The 20,779-nt window shown below is 41.1% G+C and overlaps 1 protein-coding gene across 2 annotated transcripts; it reads left to right on the top strand.

Moving 5' to 3' along the window:
- Window positions 1–4,986: 4,986 nt before the first annotated feature.
- On the top strand, window positions 4,987–16,323 carry ttpa (tocopherol (alpha) transfer protein). 2 transcript variants are annotated; one of them, XM_071512228.1, is made up of 5 exons: window positions 4,987–5,201; window positions 12,713–12,866; window positions 13,822–14,015; window positions 14,864–14,974; window positions 15,122–16,323. In XM_071512228.1, exons 1-5 carry the CDS (start codon window positions 5,007–5,009, stop codon window positions 15,335–15,337), a joined length of 870 nt encoding a protein of 289 aa, XP_071368329.1. In that variant the 5' UTR covers window positions 4,987–5,006; the 3' UTR covers window positions 15,338–16,323. The 2 variants fall into 2 exon arrangements, with proteins under 2 accessions (XP_071368329.1, XP_071368330.1); XM_071512229.1 differs by lacking the exons at window positions 12,713–12,866; window positions 13,822–14,015.
- Window positions 16,324–20,779: the final 4,456 nt, after the last annotated feature.

The following is a 20,779-nucleotide window of genomic DNA, read 5'->3' on the forward strand; positions in this document are numbered from 1 at the left end:
ATGTGGTCCACATGGGTTGAGCATGAGGGAGTCTGGGCAGAGAGTCCAGACCAACCTGAGCTTCACTGCTGCTTCCATCATCCAGACATTCAGACATGAGAACAGGCAAGTAGCCTCCTGTCTGCACCATGCTGCTGTTCTTTATACTGTAATATACTGTAGTAGTAGTAGTATTGTAGTAGTCCTACACATCAGTAGGCCGGTGCTAGACAGTGATGGTTGGTCAGTGTCACAGTAATGTGTCATTTAATGTTGAAAAATAGAAATATTCTTGTACCCTAACCAATCACATCATGTTTTTAGATCTTCTGCAGAACTGAGAGACGACCAGTCTGTGTGAACATGGCTTGTGATGTAGATGAGGTGCTGTCCAGCCCAAAGAGGAGGCAGGATGCAGCCTAATATTTTTTTTTTCTCCTACTGCTTTATGTTTTGTATGTAGAACACTTCACATATCCAACACATATTCAAGTGTTGAAATACAGTATTTGTTGATTGGTTTACCTGTTTCCTGCTCTTACCTGTTCCACCTTGTCTCCGCCTCCTCTGCATCATCTACCAGCCAATCTTCTGCCAACCCATCAAAGCACACCTGTCTCCACTTATCGTTAGCTAGATGATGTGTATATATACCTTGTGTTGTTAGTCAGTCTTTGCCAGTTTCTCCCAGTGTTTTATCCTGTGTGTCGTTTCTGCCTGTTTCTCTGTACCTTTTGCCTGCCTACAGTGTCTCAGCTCACTGTTTTTGTACTGTTGCCTGGATTGTTTTGGATTATTTGTGTCACGGGGAGGCAAGTGAACCCAGGTGCAGACACAAAGACAGGAGGCAAAGAGTACAGTTCAAGAAAACATTTATTTACTGTGCTGGTAGCTGGATGTCTGGAGCTGAGGATGAGGCGGGAAGCCGGGCCAAGGCAGGACAGGCAAAGTGCAGGGGAGAGCCAGGCAGAGGGGGGTCCAGAGCTCGGGGATCCAACACGGAAGACTGGAGGGTAAGGGCTGGAGTCTGGCTGAGGTGTACTCATGACAGAGAGTATGATCCGGCGGAGAGTGGATTGGCAGACTGGAGTTTTTAAAGTGTGGGCTGAAGGGAAGCAGGTGAGCAGACGGTGATGAGTGATAGGATTCAGGTGTGCAGGATGAGCTGAGCTGGGAGCCAGGAGAACAGGGAAGGGAGACCACGCCCACACACACACACACAAAGCATGGACAGGGAAAGAGACAGACAGGAGAGCACTAGGAACACAGGAAAGGGGAAACACAAGGAAAACACAAGGGCTAGGCAGGGATCATGACAATTTGGTTCTGTCTTGGATTTGGACTTTGGTTTTCAGCTCAGTAAAGACCCTTGAAATTTTACCCCTGCCTCTGCCTGGTGTGTTCTGCTTTTGGGTCCTAACTACAAACCTTGACAATTTGTGATTGAAATAAAGTATTTGGGTGTAACAATATTTGTGTATATACTGTATACATCACTGTACAGTAACAGCCTTTTACAACAGGCTGCTGTGTAAATCTACCTCTGAACATGCAAAAGGCATAAGCCTACTGATGAGATATTCATAATAGTGTTTTCCATTGAGCACATCCAGTGTGTAGTGAGTTGTTACATGTATTCATTTGATGGTTGTGTCATTTTACTGCAAAATAACATTTTGAACAGAGATAAAATGGTTTTGAATGCAGTGTTTCATTTTGCCAGTGATTTGTGGGGTTTAGTGTTTTGAGAAAATGAGCCATAGTTTCAGAAAATGTGTGTAAGCAATTATGAAAAACTGTACTAGAGGGACTTACAGTGTGTCTGTGATACACAACGGTGAGTTTAGAGTGACTTCATTGTACGTTATGGTATTTTATCTCATATAATCAGTCCATGTTCCCTTCACAAATAAAGCTTTGTCTCTTGTCAGAAGTTACTCTCTAAACAGTTTGTCGGGTAGATTATTGACACATGCTGCCTTCTTACACAATATTTGTAGATCAGTGTGCTGTGTACAGTGGAACTGCCTCAACCAGCTGATTGCAGCAGGACCTCTCTCTCTCTGTGTGCCTATCTCTCTCTGTCTGAGTGTCTCTCTCTCTATCTCCGTCTGTCTCTATCTCTCTGTCTGTGTCTCTTTCTCTGTCTGCGTCTCTATCTCTCTCACTCAATTCAATTCACTTCTGTTCAGTGAGGCTTTATTGGCATGACCATCAGTACAGTACTGCCAAAGCACATTCCTGTGGTCAATAACAGAGTAAGAAGTAAGAATAAGAACGATTATGCCTTTGAAGATTAAAATAACAATCACAAACGATGGGGAGTAACAGTTCTAAAACAGTAACGGTATTGTCAGTGTGTGTGAGTGTGTGTGTGTGTGTGGTTGGTCTCTCACTGTCTGTCTCTCTCTCTCTGTCAATTTAATTTAATTCAATTGAAGCTGCTTCATTGGCATAAAGTACAAAAGTACTTACTGCAAAGTCAACAAATTCAAATGACAGTAATCAAACTTGACCACATGACAGTGACACTGAACAATAAATATACAACTGACACGCCATTAAATTAGTAAATACAACAATGAATTGGAGTGGAGATAGGGGACACGCACATTTTTCTTTATTTTTTTTACTATTTTCCACATTTTAGAATAATAGTAAAGACATCAAAACTATGAAATAATACAAATGGAATTATGCAGTGACCAAAAAAGTGTTAAACAAATCGATTTATCCTATATTTTAGATTCTTTAAAGTAGGCGCCCTTTGCCTTGATGGAAAGGCGAAGGCTTTGGAAAGAAATTCATACATAGGATCAACTTCGATATTTATATTTGTCTAAGAAACACATTTCAAGCATTTAAGCATAAAGCCTTTCGATCAAAATGGCTTTAAGAGAATGAAAAACGTAGAACATTCGATCAGGTGTGTCCAAACTTTTGCCTGGCAGTGTAAATACGAAATAACATTGGTCTAAGAGTGCAACCTTGCCGTACTCCCCTAGCTCGTTTGTAATGTGTTCTCTTTTCAATAACTTTGACACATTTGTTTTGTTATACATCTCCTTAATGATGTCATCGACCTTTCCCCAGACTTCTCAATGAAGCAGCCTTTGTTGGTTTGGTGGACATTTGACACTTGGACAGGATTTTGTTTTCTTTTAGGTTTGCAAGTATTCTGACACTGATACAGAACAGCTTCCCAAGGTCGCTGCTTACTGTGATGCCTCTGGAGTTTATCTGGGTGGAATTTGTCTCCATTTTTGAACCTGTCCTGCATCCCACGTCTTCCAGCTTTCAGCACCAAACTGAACAACAACAGGATAACCTTTTTCAGCTTGAGATTGCTGTGTTTGTCGTCTGAGCCACATGCCTTTTTATTTTTAGGTGTTTTTACTTTTTGATTCAGTTCAAATGCTATAAGGGTGTCCAGTATTTTTTGTTGATTCTACATCTCTTAATTGGTCAATCGGTGACCTTCGCAAAGGGTTCAGTTCACTTTCTTTGCTCTTATACAATTTTTCAAAATGTTGTTTCCAGATGTTTCCATCATTCAGCTTCTGGGTCATATACTGAGCTCTCTTATTTCTTCTAATAAGGCTTTATATGTGCTGTGAGAGTCTGCTGATATATGAGGCGAGTGTCTTGGTTTGCTGGATCTCTCTATTTCTTATTTGATAATATCCTCAGGTTTGATTTTAATATTTGACACTCTTTGTCAAACTGTTTATTTTTCGATACTTTGTTCTTAATAGTTTTCTTGATTTTCACTGTTTTGAGATTTTTTTTTTTTTTTAGCCAATTCAGTGCAATTTTGAGTTAATTTATCTGTTGCTAGATTTAAACTGCTTATATACTGCCATATACATGCTTATCCCCTATTGAATCAATGTAGTCCACTTCTTTCCCAGTTCTGGCATTCATATCTCCCATCAGCAATACTGATGATTGAAAGTGGATTATTTGTGTGTGTAATATCTGGAAGCTGTCGTTGTTATAATAGGGAGAATCAGATGGAGGGATGTAAATGGACAAACTCAACTTAAGCCATACATGTGCTCTCTCTCTCTCTCTCTCTCTCTCTCTCTCTCTCTCTCAATTGAATGAAGCTTTTTTTCAATAAAGCAGACAGTCACAAACATAAATACAAGAATGCAAGAATACACATGTGACTCTGATGTTGTGGTCCTTCTCAGAAAGAACTCACAGGTAAACACAAATACACACACACCTGAAACACACACACTCTCTGTCACAGCAAATGTAAGTGCAGAAACAAGCAAAACGTTTGGAAAAAGTCTTAAATTATCTAAATTTAAAGCCTTTAAAGGTATTAAAATGTCTTTAATACAGTTATTACAAGTCTTATTTCTCTCTCTCTCTCTCTTATTTCTCTCTCTCACTCACTCACTCTCTCTCGCTCTCAAATCAATTCAATTCGAAAAATGAATAAAAAGCAATATTGAAAATAAACATTTGTAAAATTGACAAATACATAACACATGTAACACAGGTAAATAAAAGATAAGAAAAGGCCCATTACATATATAGGCTACAGTTCTATGCAGTGTATAGTGTTACATATTTCCCTGCCAGTTTTACAGTGTTGCTGTTTGAATTAGTCTGTCATTTGGGAAGAATTCTTAGAATTTCTTTGTATTTTTGGGCAGTTAATGAAAAAGTGATTCTCTCTCTGTTTCTCTCTCTCTCTCTCTCTCTCTCTCTCTCTCTCTCTCTCTCTCTCTCTCTCTCTCTCTCTGGCCTGACTAATCATAAAACGTTACATAGGCTATTGCAAAAAAAACAACAATAACAACAACAACAGTTTGCATAGGCTATAGAAAACGTTTCGAGAAATGGTTCCAAAACTTATCATTCAAAAAAATCAATCGTAGTGTATTTTAGACACTCCCTCCCTCTCTCCCTCCCCCTCCCCCCCTCCCTCCCGTCCTCCCTCTATATTCGCAGCGGTCTCTTGCCCCTCCAGTGAGCGGTGCCGTAGTGAAATGTGACCTGACCTGGCCGACATGGACGGCTCTCAGCTTACCGGACCGCAGCTCAACGATCTCCCGGACGACTCGGAGCTGCTACGGCCCTACGTGTCCGGTCTGCGGCAGAGAGCGCGAGCCCAGCTGCTCCCGCTCTGCACGCTCGACTTCTCCGACGGCTTTCTCATCAGGTTCCTGCGAGCTCGGGACTTCGACGTGGAGCTCGCACTCAAGGTACAGCCCGATTGTCCCCGAGGAAACAAATCACTTCTGTTGCTATAACATTGCCGCGTGTTGTGTGCGCGTGGAAGTTAGAAAGTTAACCGTAACTTTATTGGACTTTAGGGGTTTTTTTTATATCGTGTCAACGGCGACGCAAATAGGGAGCTTTCAAACCGCTTTTCATGTTTTTAGCCCATTAAAACTATAAGGAAAGTGACTGAGTGTCGGTACTGGTTTTAGGACCCAGCGGAAGCCTCTGGCCCGGAGAAACAAGTGAAGGCGGCGTAGATTTGAGTGATATGCTGCGTTCCACTTCAAAGTTTGGATCCGGAAATTCCCAATTTATATGCAGTCCTCAAATGCTCCTCGTGAGCTCCTACTTCGGGGACCGAATGACGTAAACACGACTTGGCAAGCATACACGTGCTTTTGGTCGACAATAACAACAAAATGGAGCTCATAACAAAAGTAGTTGAATGTAGAATGTAGAATAAAGAGGAGAAAGTCCTTGTCAGGCATGTAATTGGCTTGCTGTCTTAATTTATTTAAAACAAATATGTGTGAACGCTAAAAGTTCAACAAATAGTGACTCGAAACAGCCAATAGCCTACTTGTCATTTACATGGGATTTCAAACATTGACATAGTATGAGTTACATCACTGTTACCATCAATTATTGCCATGCCATACTTGCCAACTTTGAGAGAGATGTGTGTGTGTGTGTGTGTGTGTGTTAGGGTTGTGGTTTTTAGACCCTACATAATCTAATGAAGAAGGACGTAATTCATCTCGCACATGCCTACAACTGACTAAAATAACAATATTACCATACTGCGAAACAAACTTGCTTATTACTAATTTAAAGACCTGTCTGGATCTCACACTGCTGTCTGTAGCTGACCAAGACCTTAAATATGAATGACGCCGTTTTGCCTAAATCAACGAAGCTTCTGGCGGGAAAAAAAAAGATATTGGTCTGAATGTGAGACTCTCATCGACTCCCAGTCCAGTTAAGATGGACCTAATTGGAAGGGAGAGCTGCCAATCATGGATGCCGGTACAAGCATTTAGTTCTGCGTTGGTGGTTCTGCGCATAGACCGCCGAAACACTAGTGGCGTGCTTTGTTAAAGGAATAGTTCACCCAAAAATGAAAATTCTGTCATCATCTACTCACCCTCATGTCAAATGAAACATGGACGTAATAACGTACGTAATAACAGAAGAAGTAGTCGTGTTTCCATTTCTCTGAAGCTCGTGTTCTGGGATATTTCTCACCACGAGTTCACTGACATCTGGTGGCCTTTAGAATTCGGAGATGACGTGACTTCGTATTTACTCCTACCTGTAGGCCATCGGGTTGATGTCCGCCGCTAGTGAAGACAACATGGAGCAGATTGAAGATAGACTACCGTGTTAACAAAGCACAACACCGCCATCTACTCTGTGTGTGTTATGTGCGATGTTTTCTTTACTGGTATGAACATCGGAGAGGGGAAATTACGGCAAAGAGCACAGACAAGCCCATCATGCCTAGCTTAAGTTCCAAGGTCTGGAGTCGGATTTGTTTTGACTGCCTCCGCTGCCAAATTCACTAACCTGGCAGGATGACAGGTTATCGCAGCTCTGTCCGATAAACAAGCTGCTTGTGAGTCATGTGACTTTTGTTGACAAGCCCTTGTTCGCTTGTAACTGGGCAGTGTGAAGAGAAACAAACCAAACACAAAAACGCAACATAGTAAAGTACGGTTCGAGCCAAGAAACTGAACTGTGGGTACGGTCGATTATTAAGACATAAATTAACTTCTTTTGCTGTGTCTGTGTTACCCTCTCAGTCAAAACAATTTGAGCTTTAAATAGTAAGTGTCTCTGATGTGTCTCTAAATGTTTTAATAACTTGGATTTACTATCCTTACATGAGGCCTCTAAGCCTGTAGTAATTCTTGATTGGTTATCCTCTGATAGTTTGAAGAACTATTGTATTGACCTGAATCAACTCAGCTTATCTCTACACCTACTAGACCAGACACAAAGAACCCTGATGAGTCAACTCTGTTGGATTTAATATTAACAACTAGACCAGCCAGCTGTGTGTTTCCCCTGGATCTGATTGGTTACTGTCCTATCACTTGCATTAGGGATACCAGAAAGCAAAAGTCAAGCATTTCTGCATGACTTATTCCTCAGTGATTTCACAAACGTATGTGCTATACCTGAACCTTAGCTGTTTACAGATTATTTTGCAAACAAGCATGCCCCCTTTAAGAAATTCAGAGTGAAGAATAGACATAGTCCTTGGTTCTCAGCTGAACCCCAAGAGTCCCCCACTGACTGGCAAATCTTTAGGCAGTTGAGAAATACAGTAAGTGTATGCCAAAACATCTTACTTTGTGTATAAATCTGTTTATAGTTGCAATCCTGCAAAATATTAAGTTAAAGCACTAAATCATCTCTCCCTACCCAACCATGGCTCCGTTATTGCGAAGAAGACAGATATGTTTTTAATGAACATTTCACTTCTGCTGGAAATCTGTTTGAGAAATCATCTCTGCTCTCCAGTGTCTGCAATGAGGAAGGGCGTGGATCTGTTACAAACATACTACGTGAGCCAAATTCTACACTGGGGCTTTTCTCTGTAAAGGAAGTACCTGAAACATTTATGTCTATTGACTCGATCTTACCCGCAGGCCTCAAGCAATTGTTGCTGATTGACATCGCTCTGGTTTCCTCAAAGTTGCTAAGGGGGTGCCACAGGGTTCAATACTGGGTCCTCTGTTATTTACATTATACATAAATGATCTAGACTCATTAGTCAGAAATAGCACCGTTCATTATTAAGTAGACAATGCGATCATATACTCATCAGCACCCGGTATTGGTTAAGCTTTCAGTAATTTACAGGCTGATCTGGACTTCCTTGCCATTCAGAATGCCCTGATCAATCTTAAACTTGTACTAATCCCACTCAGTATATGCTCTTTACTAGATCAAAAGTCTAAGGTCAAATAAATTGTAATATTTGTACTATAACTGGTATTGAAATTCAAAAGGTCCAATGTCACAAGTACTTAGTTATCTGGTTAGATGAGAATTTATCCTAAGTATAAGGTTATTATTTCCTCTCTTTAGAATAACTGGGCAGCATCCTCACTCACAGAGATATATTTCATTACATATACCATGTACAAACTAGGAAAGACAGCATTCACCTTTTATGCACCATGTGATCGGAATAAGCTCCAGGACATCCTCAATTGGACAAATTCATAAGTCTAGAAGATTGAAAGTTTATCTTAAATGATGTGTTGTGGAAAAATGCTCTTGCTTGTTAAAACCACAGAGTAAGTAATAATGCAGTGTTTGTGTATTATATGTAGAAATAATTTTTTAACACTGAAAAGATGTACTGTCTCTAATTGATTTAATTTAGCCAATTCTCCACAGATAATTTAGTCTTTTGCTAAATCTTTTCTTCAAGAGAAACTTTACTACCTGTTAAGTCCTGGTGCACGTTTTACTGGCTTTCAGTTTGGTGTTGACTCATGTACAGCGTGACTGTCACATCAAACGACAAATATGTACCAAGAATAAACTGGCTCTTTCATGGTGTCTGTGTTGAATCATGTAAAAAAAAAAAACAACCCTATCTTTTGCTCACTGTCATCACTTTCCTCCCTCTGGCAATATTTGATGAAGTTGCCTTAGGAATGGTTGACTGAAAACATGTGGTTGACTGAAAACTGTCAAAACCTCATTAGCCAGGGGCTGCCTATAGTCACTGATATTACTGTAGAGAAGTGTGTCTGTGGTACTTAATAGTGAGATAACAGTGACTTTGTCATAGTTTGTGGTATTTTTATCTCCTATGGTGTAATGATTACAAGAAGGAATTTGCTGTGTTTTCTTCTCAACATGTTAGATTTGGGAGTCTCTCTAATAGGTTGTAAACAGCTCTTAATAAGAGTGTTAGGTATATTACTAAATGTGGAATTGTCACTTGGGACAACTTGTACAAGCAACCCAGAAATGCAGGGTTGCTTGTTTTCATTTGAAAAGAGTTGGCATTGGGCCAACTGTGTGTAAACTGAGCAGCCAGACTGCAGTCTGTGTTGGTGACCGGAGTGGTGGGGGAAGCAGGGGAAATGGCAATCCCAGCAAGCCTATAGTTTTAAAATGGCAATCCAAAAGTTACATTTTTTTTTTTTCATTTAGTCTCCATCTCCATCAGCGCTCATTGCTGTGGTGTTTCTGCACTGCACTTCCCAGAGATCACCTGTCAATCAAACAGTGTGTCCAGACGTTTTTGCTTTTTTCTGTTGAAGTTTTGAGTTTCTCTTTTCTTTGTCTGTTCAGCCACGGTGGCTATCACTGCTCATGCTAACTACCCAGTTCTTCCTCTGTTTGTTCCAAACAAACTGGAAAGGATTTTTCCCAGGAAAGATCAAGCCCCCAGCAACAGCTGAAAGAGCTACCAGCCACTGGGTGTTTAGAACAACAAATGTAAAAGCTTTCATGAACTGACTATAGGGAACTGAAGTTGATGTAATTTCTGTCAACACTTGGGTTGACTGTACCCGATATGTCAGCGTATGGGAGGTTACTTCATATAAGCAATCTAAAAAGCATATGACTTTGATTTTGAAATATGTTCGAGGAAGCATCACACACCTCACTTGGCTTAATTTCACAAAAATCTGTTCAGTATTATTCAATTCAAAAAACTTGATTTATCACCGAGGGGCAATTAAACAGGGCTTGCACAGTAGGACCTAAAAATACAGTCACAGACAACAACAAAGAATGAAGTGCAGATTGGCACTATGTGCAAAATGTTAAAAAATGATCCGGCATGAGATTGGCTCATAAGTGGGAATGGGCTAAGGAGTCAGAGTTCAGAAGGCGGACAGCCTCTGGTACAAAGGTTAGTTAGTGTTGTTTATTTGTATAGCCCCTTATCACAAGCATGTCTCAAAGGGCTTTACATAGCATTGTATACAATATATACATACATACTACATTATATATATATCTACACACATCATATAGGTTACATACATCATATACATACTACACATCATTTTACTAGATTATATACATTATATACAATACTACACAAACACAGCATGTCTTCAGAGTGTGGGAGGAAACCCCACGCAAACACGGGGAGAACATGCAAACTCCACACAGAAAGACGACGACTTTCTTGCTGTGAGGCGACAGTACTAACCACTGAGCCACCGTGCTGCCCAAAGAGTCCTGCATCCAGGGCAGCGTAGGACAGAGTGTGGGTGGGGGTCATGTTATTTATAATCCGATTCGCTGTCTGCATGATTTGCTGGCCACAGACAGAAGACAGAGATCTCAGGGGGTGCCCAATAGTTTTTGAGCACGTGTTCACGACACTCTGTAGCCGTTTTCTGTTCTGAATGGCCAGGGAATGGAACCAGCAAGTAATGGAGAAGCTTAATACGCTTTCTATGTAGGAGTAGTAGAAGGTAGTGAGGATGCTCTTGTTGACACCAAAGGAGTTGAGCTTCCTCAGAAAGTACTGACGCTGCTGCCCCTTCTTCAGAATCTCCTCAGTATTGGCATCCAACTTCAATTTATCATCAAAGATGGTGCCTAAGTACTTGTATTGCTGGACCAGCTCCACTGGCTGCCCATGGATGGATGTAATCACTGATGTGGCCTGGTCCATGTGCTGCCTGGAGAAGTACACCACCATGTCTTTGGTCTTACAAACATTAAGCTCCAGACAAGAGCTGTCCCACCGCTCCACAAACTCACGGAGGGCAGCCCCATGGTTGTATGTGGGGCCAGACAGCAAGGAGAGGAGCACAGTGTGGTCAGCGAACTTCACCAGATGGCAGTTGGGATTTGTAGAGGATGAAGAGCAGAGGTGAGAGGACACAACCTTGGGGGGAGCCAGTGGAGGTGTGCAGGAGATCTGAGTATGTGTTATTGACCAGTACCCCTTGTGGGGAGCGTCTCTATGTTCCCAGGGTCCTATGTTCCCCAGTTCTACATATGTGCTCTCCCAGGGTCCTTTGTTCCCACGGTCCTATGTTCCCACGGTCCTATGTTCCCAAGGTTCTATGTTACCAGGGTCCTATGTTCCCCAGTTCTACATATGTGCTCTCCCAGGGTCCTATGTTCCCACGGTCCTATGTTCCCAAGGTTCTATGTTACCAGGGTCCTATGTTCCCCAGATCTATATAGCACATAATGGGAACCTGAAAAGGATGTTCCCCAGCTCTGTATTCGCTTAATATGGTTAGTTAGGGTTAGGGGTTAGGGTTAGGGTTAGGGTTAGGGTTAGGTTGGTTGTGTGTAGATGTTTACCCAGAGCTCTGACCACAACTGTTTCAAAGAACAGAGGGGCTTTTTATCAGAGCGAGTTTAGGGTTAGGTCGGTTAGGGTTAGGGTTAAACATAGGACCCTGGGAACATAGGACCCTTTGTCATGTTCCCAATATGTGCCATATAAATCTGGGGAACATTGGACCCTGGGAACATAGATACACTCCCGCTTCACAGCTACAGTGAAAAAATGTCAGCAGTTACTATCACGAGTCTGAACTCAAACTTTAGCAAAGTCCCAAACTGCATCTCAAGAGGTGAAATCCTGCCATGAGTGACAACGTCTACTCCCTAATCAATAGCTTGTACATTCTGCGTTGTAGTGTAAGTCTTTTCTGTAAGTTTCTACGCCCTGAAATAACAGAAACGTGCAAATCGTCTAAAAGCTTATGCTGCGTAGTGAGTTGAGGTGAATCTCAACACCAATTTGTTGCTTTTTTTTAGTTGCAGAAGACAAACTACTTTGTGTTAGCCACTTAGCCGCTAGTCACCCACGGGAAGGCTTCGGCCTACAATTTAGCTTCGGCAATCGCGAATAACAAAATGGACATTTAGTTATATGAAAATGTTATGGATTATTATTGCTTTAAACCCATCTGCCCAAATATCTGTAAGTCCACAGTGCATTCGCTCTTTTGCACAGTTTTATACACAAACACTCCCAGAAACTTTTCCTGCATTAACCATTTTCCACGGACTTTTTCAGAAGAAAAGATATAGTCATACTGTATGTGTCTAAAAGGCATTTTGCTTTTATTACAAACCCAAAACCCAAACTTGTATTCCCATTTGAACTGTGTTTGATCTCGACAGGAATAAAGAACAGGTTTTTATTTACACTGAGGGCCTGGCAGTTGGTTAAGGCTTATCAAACCACTGGGGCTATTTGACCTGTGTCAACTCCCACAAGCTTATAGAAAATATCCTCTTTTATGCGCCGACGTTTCGACTATAGTGAGAGTCACCTGAAGACAAAACATCTTCGTCTTTTTCTCTTGGGTAAACTGAGCCATTTGTAAAAAATTCCCTGACTTCCACAGAGAATTTATCAAATTCCCTGACTTTCGCTGTCTGGAATACAAACTCTCAAAACTCTATCTGACTGACTGGCTCTCTGACAGACTGACTATCCATCAGTATAGTTAATCTTCCCTCTCCTCTCCAGCTCTTTCTGAACTACCAGCGTTGGCGGAGGGAGTGTCCTGAGATCAGCGGCTGCCTGGCTCCCCGTTCGGTCCTGGGCCTCCTCAACAACCATTACCATGCCGTCCTCCCGCAGCGGGACCACGCCGGCAGCAGGGTGCTGGTCTACAGGATTGGTGAGTGTGTGTGTGTTTGTTTTCAGTCCCAAGGGTTGGAGGTTAGGTGGCTGACCTAGATTTGAGGGGAAAACAGAGAGTGTGTGGTCATTAAAAAAATGCAGGAAAGTCAGCCAATTATGGATTTTTACTCATAAGCAGTGATGAAATAATGAAAAGGTGGGTAAACTATGAGGTCCAGTCGGTGATCATCATGACATAAGACAAAACTTTATTGATCACTGTGGGTAAATTTGGCCGCTGCACAAGCAAAACTAATAGAGGACAGGGAAAAAAAGAAATATATAGTATAAACATAAAAATAGAATATATTCAATTGAGGGATTATATAAACATAATGCAGTTCAGCACATGTTAAGTGTGAAGATAAGTATGAGTGGGAAGTATGGGAAAGAGTGTTTTTTGTTTTAGCCCATTTGGTCGGAAAAAATCAAACCCAGATGACGAATGATAAGTAGACATGGGCATCGTGGGAAGGATGATGTAGATTTGTCTTCTTTTTGCTACAAAGAAGGAAAGTCATTTTTCAGATTTATCTGATAGCACGTGAATGCACCATTCCTCTCTGTCGAACACACAACAGAATGTATGTCTCCGCCGGAAAATAGTCCCTAAAGAAAATATTGTTTGATGAACTAAATTCAAATATCCGTGACTTCTAAACCTGGACATGAATGGTAGCCGCAGCAGAGAATTTTGAGGTATTAAAAAAAAAAAAAAGAGTAAATATTCAAAAAAATGTAAATGTATGGTATGCTTTGGAAAATGGTTGGTAGTAATGTAAAGAATGCATGCAGTGTAGTAAAATGGGCTAAAACATGCAAAAACACCGGCATGGCCCTTTAAGATTAGAATTAGGATTAGGTTTAGGTTAAAGGTTAAGGTTAGGCAGGAATGTAATCCAAGTATAGTAATACAAATGTGTCTGTGTGTGTGTGTGTGTCTCTCTCTCCAGCCCAGTGGAAGCCTAAAAACTGGTCGGCCTTCGAGGTGTTCCGGGTCAGCCTGATGACATCCGAGATGATCTGCACGGAGACGGAGACCCAGAGGCGGGGCCTGAAGGTCATCTTCGACCTGCAGGGCTGGACCCTAGGCCACGCCCTGCAGATTAACCCCTCCCTCGCCATGAAGATATCGGCCGTACTGTCGGTAGGTCATGTCGGATTTACCGTAAATACGAGCTGCCGACTGGGAAATAACCCACTGGTTGTAATGAAAAGTCAGAATTATCAGTTATATTCATACTAATACAACCAACTCTGCTTAGGAAAAAGTGAGTAATGTCTGCTGCAGTTCGTTTATGGTTGATTTTAACTTCATAAATAAGTTATTTTGCGTCTGGGCTTGAATGCTTCCAAGCTGCAGCAACAAGATCCGGATCTTCCACTTTCTCTGATATGATTTGAACGCAGCATAATGTTGCACTCAGGCCACATCACCCCACACCTCCAGCACCAACTTGTTCACATGTTTAAACTTGTCTAAAGACACTAAAACACCATGGCTGTAGTTTTATGTCGACTTTGCATGCTCCTGATCAGCTTTTTTCACACACATTTTGAGCAAACCAAATACTGCAGTGTCAACCACAAACCAAAAAATGCAGCAAGGAGGCGTTGTGCCCTTTTTCTTTTGTTTCATTCGATATGAATCACACTTCACTGCAGGTATTTCCTTGTCGGTGAAGGAAGTTGGAGAAATCAAACCTGTAGTGTTTACCGTCCGAAAGCTCAAATGAATGGTATTTTCTCGTAGAAAGCTCATATCTACTGTCTTTCCCATATGACATGAATGCAGCATAAGTATTGCAAGGTTGAGTCATGATTTGTGGGAATAAACAACTCATATGCTGATTAGTTGTTCACCATTTGCCTCCATTTTCTAGATCTGGCTGGCTGATAGAGTGGTTGGCTTGCTGGCTGATTGATAGCCTGTCTGTCTAATGTGTGTGTGTGTGTGTGTGTGTGTGTGTGTGTGTGTGTGTGTGTGTTTTCCAGGACTCCTTTCCGCTGAAGGTGAGAGGAATCCATCTGATCAATGAGCCGATGTTCTTCCGGCCGGTCTTCGCCATGCTCCGCCCCTTCTTGCCGGAGAAGATCAAACAGAGGGTCGGTACACTGCCAATCAACCATACTGAGTATAACGATATTGTGTTGTTGTTGTTGTTGTTGTTGTTGTTACACTCTCCACATACTGGTACTAACAAATCAGAAATGCCATTAAACTAAACCGGTCTCTCTCTCTCTCCTCTACAGATCCATATGCACGGTTCAGATTTCTGCGACACCTTGACCGATTTCTTCCCGCTGTCCCTCCTCCCTCCGGAATACGGAGGGGAGGGGCCCGACATAGAGGAGGCGTGTCAAGAGTGGACCAATCAGCTGCTTCAGTCCGAGAAGCTCCTGGAGCAGATCGCCGCCCACCCGACGGGCGACATCGGCGTCGCCCCCGGCGACTCGGCCTCCACGTAGATGGAGACTCTCTCGCATCTTTGAAAATGCCTGTTCATGCTCCTCTCTCTCGCTGATGTGTATGCTGACTCTCACTCTGTATATGTAGGTGTTGGCTCCGTTCCTGGATGGATGCTGTGTTGCGTTCAGGGTCAAAACGGTTGACGCATTTCTACACATACGACTTTACCTTCTCTGCAGAATTCAAGAGACTTGGTTCATTTCTGTGCTGTTTTTGACTGAGAACTGATCTTTTAAACACTGATCTATCTGCTTCATTTGGTGTTTAATCATAATGTCAGCTTGTTAGCTAGCTAACCATCTAACAACACCTTGTTGTTAACACATCTGATTAGCACACTAGCTAACATAGCTAGCAGCAGCTAGCATTACTAGTGAATTGTAGTAGTTCTATGTTAACATTAACATTTGTTGCTTTGCTAAATGAGCCTGCTGGCTAGCTCGCTAGCTAACAGTCTGTTCAGGTTAACTGAGCTGACTCTTCTCAAGCTACAACTCAGAGTGTTTTGGAGTAGAGACTAGAGCTGAAGACAAGACAGTTTACTGTGTCACAGTAACTACATCTGGAAACTAATCTACCTCATCACACTCTTCCCTTTTACAACATTACTGTATGGATTTACAGCGGGAGTGTATCTGTGTTCCCAGGGTCCTATGTTTAACCCTAACCCTAAACCCTAACCCTAACCCTAACTAACCATATTAAGCGATTATAGAGCTGGGGAACATCTTTTTGAGGTTCCCATTATGTGCTATATAGAGCTGGGGAACATAGGACCCTGGTAACATAGGACCTTGGGAACATAGGACCCTTTTTCATGTTCCCATTATGTGCCATATAAATCTGGGGAACATAGGACCTTGGGAACATAGGACCCTTTTTCATGTTCCCATTATGTGCCATATAAATCTGGGGAACATAGGACCTTGGGAACATAGGACCCTTTTTCATGTTCCCATTATGTGCCATATAAATCTGGGGAACATAGGACCTTGGGAACATAGGACCCTTTTTCATGTTCCCATTATGTGCCATATAAATCTGGGGAACATAGGACCTTGGGAACATAGGAATGACTCCTTTACGGCTACGACACGACAGTCTTTTTCGGCTAGCTCTCTCTCTCTCTCTAGCCTGGTTGTTATATATTCAGACATTATTTGCATGCAGCCAGTTCTCCACTGGACCTCCATGATGGTGCCAGATGTACTGTAGTTGACAGGAGATTTGTGACACAACTGCAGAGATTTGAGCAAGGACCGATCCCTACCAGCTGCAGGTTTCTGCTCTGTAGCAGAGCCAGACCTCAGGACCAGAATCCACCTACAGGATGTAATAAATCACATGACTGGAAGTACAACAGAGATCACTCAAACTACACACTGTGCTCTTCATATCACCGAGGACAATGATTCAGCACCTGTGACACAAAGACTGCAGATGAGCATGAACTCTTCCCTCTCTCCACCTCATGACTCCATCATTTTTTGTCCGTAGTTTTAAGGTTTACCATTTTTTACAGTTATGAATGAAATGACGGTGGGTTTTTTTTGACAGTAATGAATGTTTTAATTGACGAGTTGCCTTTTTATTAGAAATGTGTACGGGTAAGCGTGTGGTATCAGCTGTGATTTATTGTGCTATTTACTATGTCAGGACCAATGTTAGATATGAATATGTGATTTATTGGCAAAAATGAAAGAGAAAAGAAAGAGTTTGAATGGATTTGAATTGAATTTTCTAGGTGCTTGCATGCTGAGCACATACAAAAATTAAGTAAAAAAAAAAAAAAAAAGAAGAAGCAAAGACTAAAGTTGGAGTTCTTAGGTTTTCATGTGATAGCAGAGAAACATTTTTAACTCTCCTTATAACATGTACATGATATGTTGACTTTGTACACAAACTGGAAAGATCATATTAATACTTGAGGCAAAGATCCACCCTGCAAGCAATTCATGTGTTTGTTCTAAACCGCAGGCAGTTAATACTTGTGCACATTAATATTAATGTGTCACATTAAAACAAGAAACTCCAGATGGAAATCTAGACTGAACTGGCCAAAATCATGTAAAGGATTTGTATTACAGTTTTTTTGTGATTGCTTACACACTTGTTGCGGAATTTGGCTCATTGTGCCAAAACTCTACACACTCTGCAATCAAAACCTAGCATTTTTGCAACAAAATGATACACACATGCACCATCTGAATTACTCTTTCAAAGCAGCAACAACACACTGATGTACTTTATACAAAACACTGCTGTCTTTAGTACTTTGTATACCTTTTTAATTTTCTCATACAGGCTTCTGTGAAAGATCGTTCCAGTACAGTACATCTACTCAAATTTCAATGAACACAAAAATAGAAAGGCTTCAGAAAATTACAACACTATATTGACAATGGCCAGTTCCTGTTCATGGGTGAACAGACGTTGCCTTCCACCCTCAGGAGGTCGTCTGGCAGTTCTGTAGAAAATGCAAGAACATGATGTCATTGGTTAGGTTCTTTTTTAGAATGATGTGCAACAATTCCATAGGTACAGTCTAGTGTAGAAAGTTGAAGACATACCTGTTCTCCTGTTCTTCATCGGAAATATGTCTCCGTCTATTGCCGCCGCCTCCTCCTCCTCCTCCTCCTCCTCCTCCTCCTCCTCCTCCCGCTCTCGCTGCCTCCATGTTTGCAAAGTTCTCACAAAAGAGGTGAGCTTACCTGAGGCCTATTTGTAGCGCTAAGGCTCAGACTGACTGATGTTCAATTAGTGTATGAGTGTTTTCATGTGTGTGTGTGGGGGTGTTTCCAATTTCAGGTATGTTTTGCATTTTGAATAGAAGTGTTTTCCCAATGATTGCAAGAGATTTCATTTTTGAATGAAAGTGTCTAATGTAAGAAACGGTGTGTAGTGTTTTGCAAGAAGTGTGTTGCAGAATTACAAACAAAGTGCAAAAAAAGAAAATGTGTTTGTACTTTTGGTGCCTTTGTTTAAGGCATGGTTACAAAAGTTAAGGTTTTGATGCGTTTGTCTAAGCATTCATTTTCAGTGTGTAAGTAATCGGCAAAAACTGTAATTCTGTTTCATGGTGGGTTTCCAGGTCAGTTTTGAGATATTGCAAAATTTTGCTTCTGTAAGTACTGTAGTTTCATAAAATATGTAACAATCCTCAGAAATAACTGTAAATTGTTTGTTTGTGTGTTTTTATACCAGCTAAAAAACACCTTTAATGAGCAAACCTTTGAGCTGCTGCCTAATTTACAGAGGCTTTTTGATATCTTCAGTCATTTCTATGACTGAAGTTATGTGGTATTTTACAGGACAAAATTGTGAAACATCTCAGATTTTCATCATATCAATAGTATTGTCAGTAACTCCAATTTTTCCAAGTCCCTCTGTAAATTACCAACTATTATTCATCAGAATGAAACGGGGAAAATGGGGCTTGACTTTATCCACTGAGAAAAAAATGTTTGTAACTGATATGGGAATTTGCACATTCTTAGGAAATATGAGCTAATTTGAATATGTTAATAACAGAATAAATCAAAGTTATTATGCAAAAAGTGTTTGTTTTCATTCAAAAGTGTAAACCAATGGAATATCAGTTTATATTTACTCCTAGTAGTGCAGCATGAACTCACCATTAAAGATCCACTGATATCCAGGAAGTAAAGCTAATGCCAGTTCTTTTCCTGGGGACTTAGATTCTGGTAGGTTAGGATTTTATTTCCTCTTCACCTGTGCTGCCTCACCTTAAAGGAGAATTCCCCCACACTGACAGGTATTTCATAACCTATCAACAAATGCTCAGCTGTCAAATGTCTTCACTTCTAATGGCTGTAACTGGATTACATAACCAGATTACAAAAGTAAACTGTTTCTGAAGTGTGTGACAGCTATGTTTTCAGAAATTATTTTGGTTTAACTATATTTTGAGTGACTTCATCAGTTGATAATCTGATTCATATTACTGTTAAAAGTTGCCTTTGACTCTTAAATACACTTTTTTTTACTCCTCAGGTTTATTTTTGGGGGTGAAATACATTCATTCTGGGTTAAATTGGCATGAAAAAAGTCTTAAAAAGTGTTACATTTGACTTTCGGAAACCTGCAGTGACCCTGGATGTTTTCCTTCTCTCCCTCCTCACCCCCTTCCTCCCTCCTCCCACTCTTTCTCCTCTGTGTCTTTGCCCCCCCACCCCCACCCCCGCCCAGACAGACCTTTGTTCAGTGTTACTACAGCTGCGTTTAGTCCCAGAAGCATTATCTAGCCACCACACTGTGAACTGTTATATGGAGTATATGCAGATATGTCAGCATTAGGCCTGTCCTGTTGACTCAGTTACTCATCTAGTATAACATGGATCCCAAATCAAAAGCTGAATGTCCCAGTGTTATGTCAGATGCATGTACTTATAGGTTCAAATCTGGTATTTAAAGGATAAGTCGGACCTATGTATGAAGCCTTCATTTCTTGACTGGATTTGAAGATTGTGGTTGGTATTCAGTATGAGCTATGCTGTTTCAGCAGAGTTCACTGTTTCAACTGACAGCTGACTCTAGAGTCAATATTCCCTGTGGGTCCAAGTACTACAGGTATGTAAGAGACTAATTATATATAAGCCCAAAATCACCTAATTTATCCTTTAAGGAATAGCAGTATTTACAACTACAGTATATAAGATGGCTAACCATATGTGTATGGGGACTGAAAAACAAAACATGTCCAGACTCACCCAGACGTTTTGTATAACTTGGTCAAACATGATCAAATTTATTTTCCATACCTTTCCAGATTGATGTAAGAACTCTGTGTGTTATTGACTACATGTTAGTAGAGTGTAACTTACTTGTCATCTAGGGCAGATATGTGGCTTTGATCAACCACTGTTGGAGGTATTGCAATAGATCTTGGTCAACATTACACCACCTACAGTCTATACACAACTCCCTGCTGTCACTAAGGGATAATGTCAACATAAAAGGAAAATCACTGTGTGCTTTTACAGCTATTATTTGTAATAGAGATGAATGTAGAAATAAATGTCACTTTCCTATGTTTGAACGGTCTGGAGACCAAGCACACATCCAGAGGAAACGTTAATCATTAGGTAGCAGGGGTTCATGAGAATTGGTCAACATTTCAACAACATTTCAGTTCAGTTCCATGCAGCCCAGCATGCAATCCACAGTGATTCTGAGGATTGTAGAGCGAGTGATGATAAAGTGCAAGGCAGCTGGAACGTAGATTGGATTAAATAATCAACATTTTAAATAGTCACATGTGCAGAAATGCAACCAGAGCAGTACAAGACACTGAAGCCAGTCATTGCGTGCCACCGGGTTGAATCTCATGAGTAATAACAAGTTTAAATTTACTAAGGACAGCATAATGTGTGTTAAAGTAAAACATGAAAAATCTAATATTATCAACTATTTCTCATTCA

The sequence above is a fragment of the Centroberyx affinis genome, unplaced genomic scaffold (genome assembly GCF_046629955.1).
Source record: "Centroberyx affinis isolate AG114_WGS23_722 - 3 ecotype Tasmania unplaced genomic scaffold, CSIRO-AGI_Caff_v1 ptg006177l_1, whole genome shotgun sequence".
Lineage (NCBI taxonomy): Eukaryota > Metazoa > Chordata > Actinopteri > Beryciformes > Berycidae > Centroberyx > Centroberyx affinis.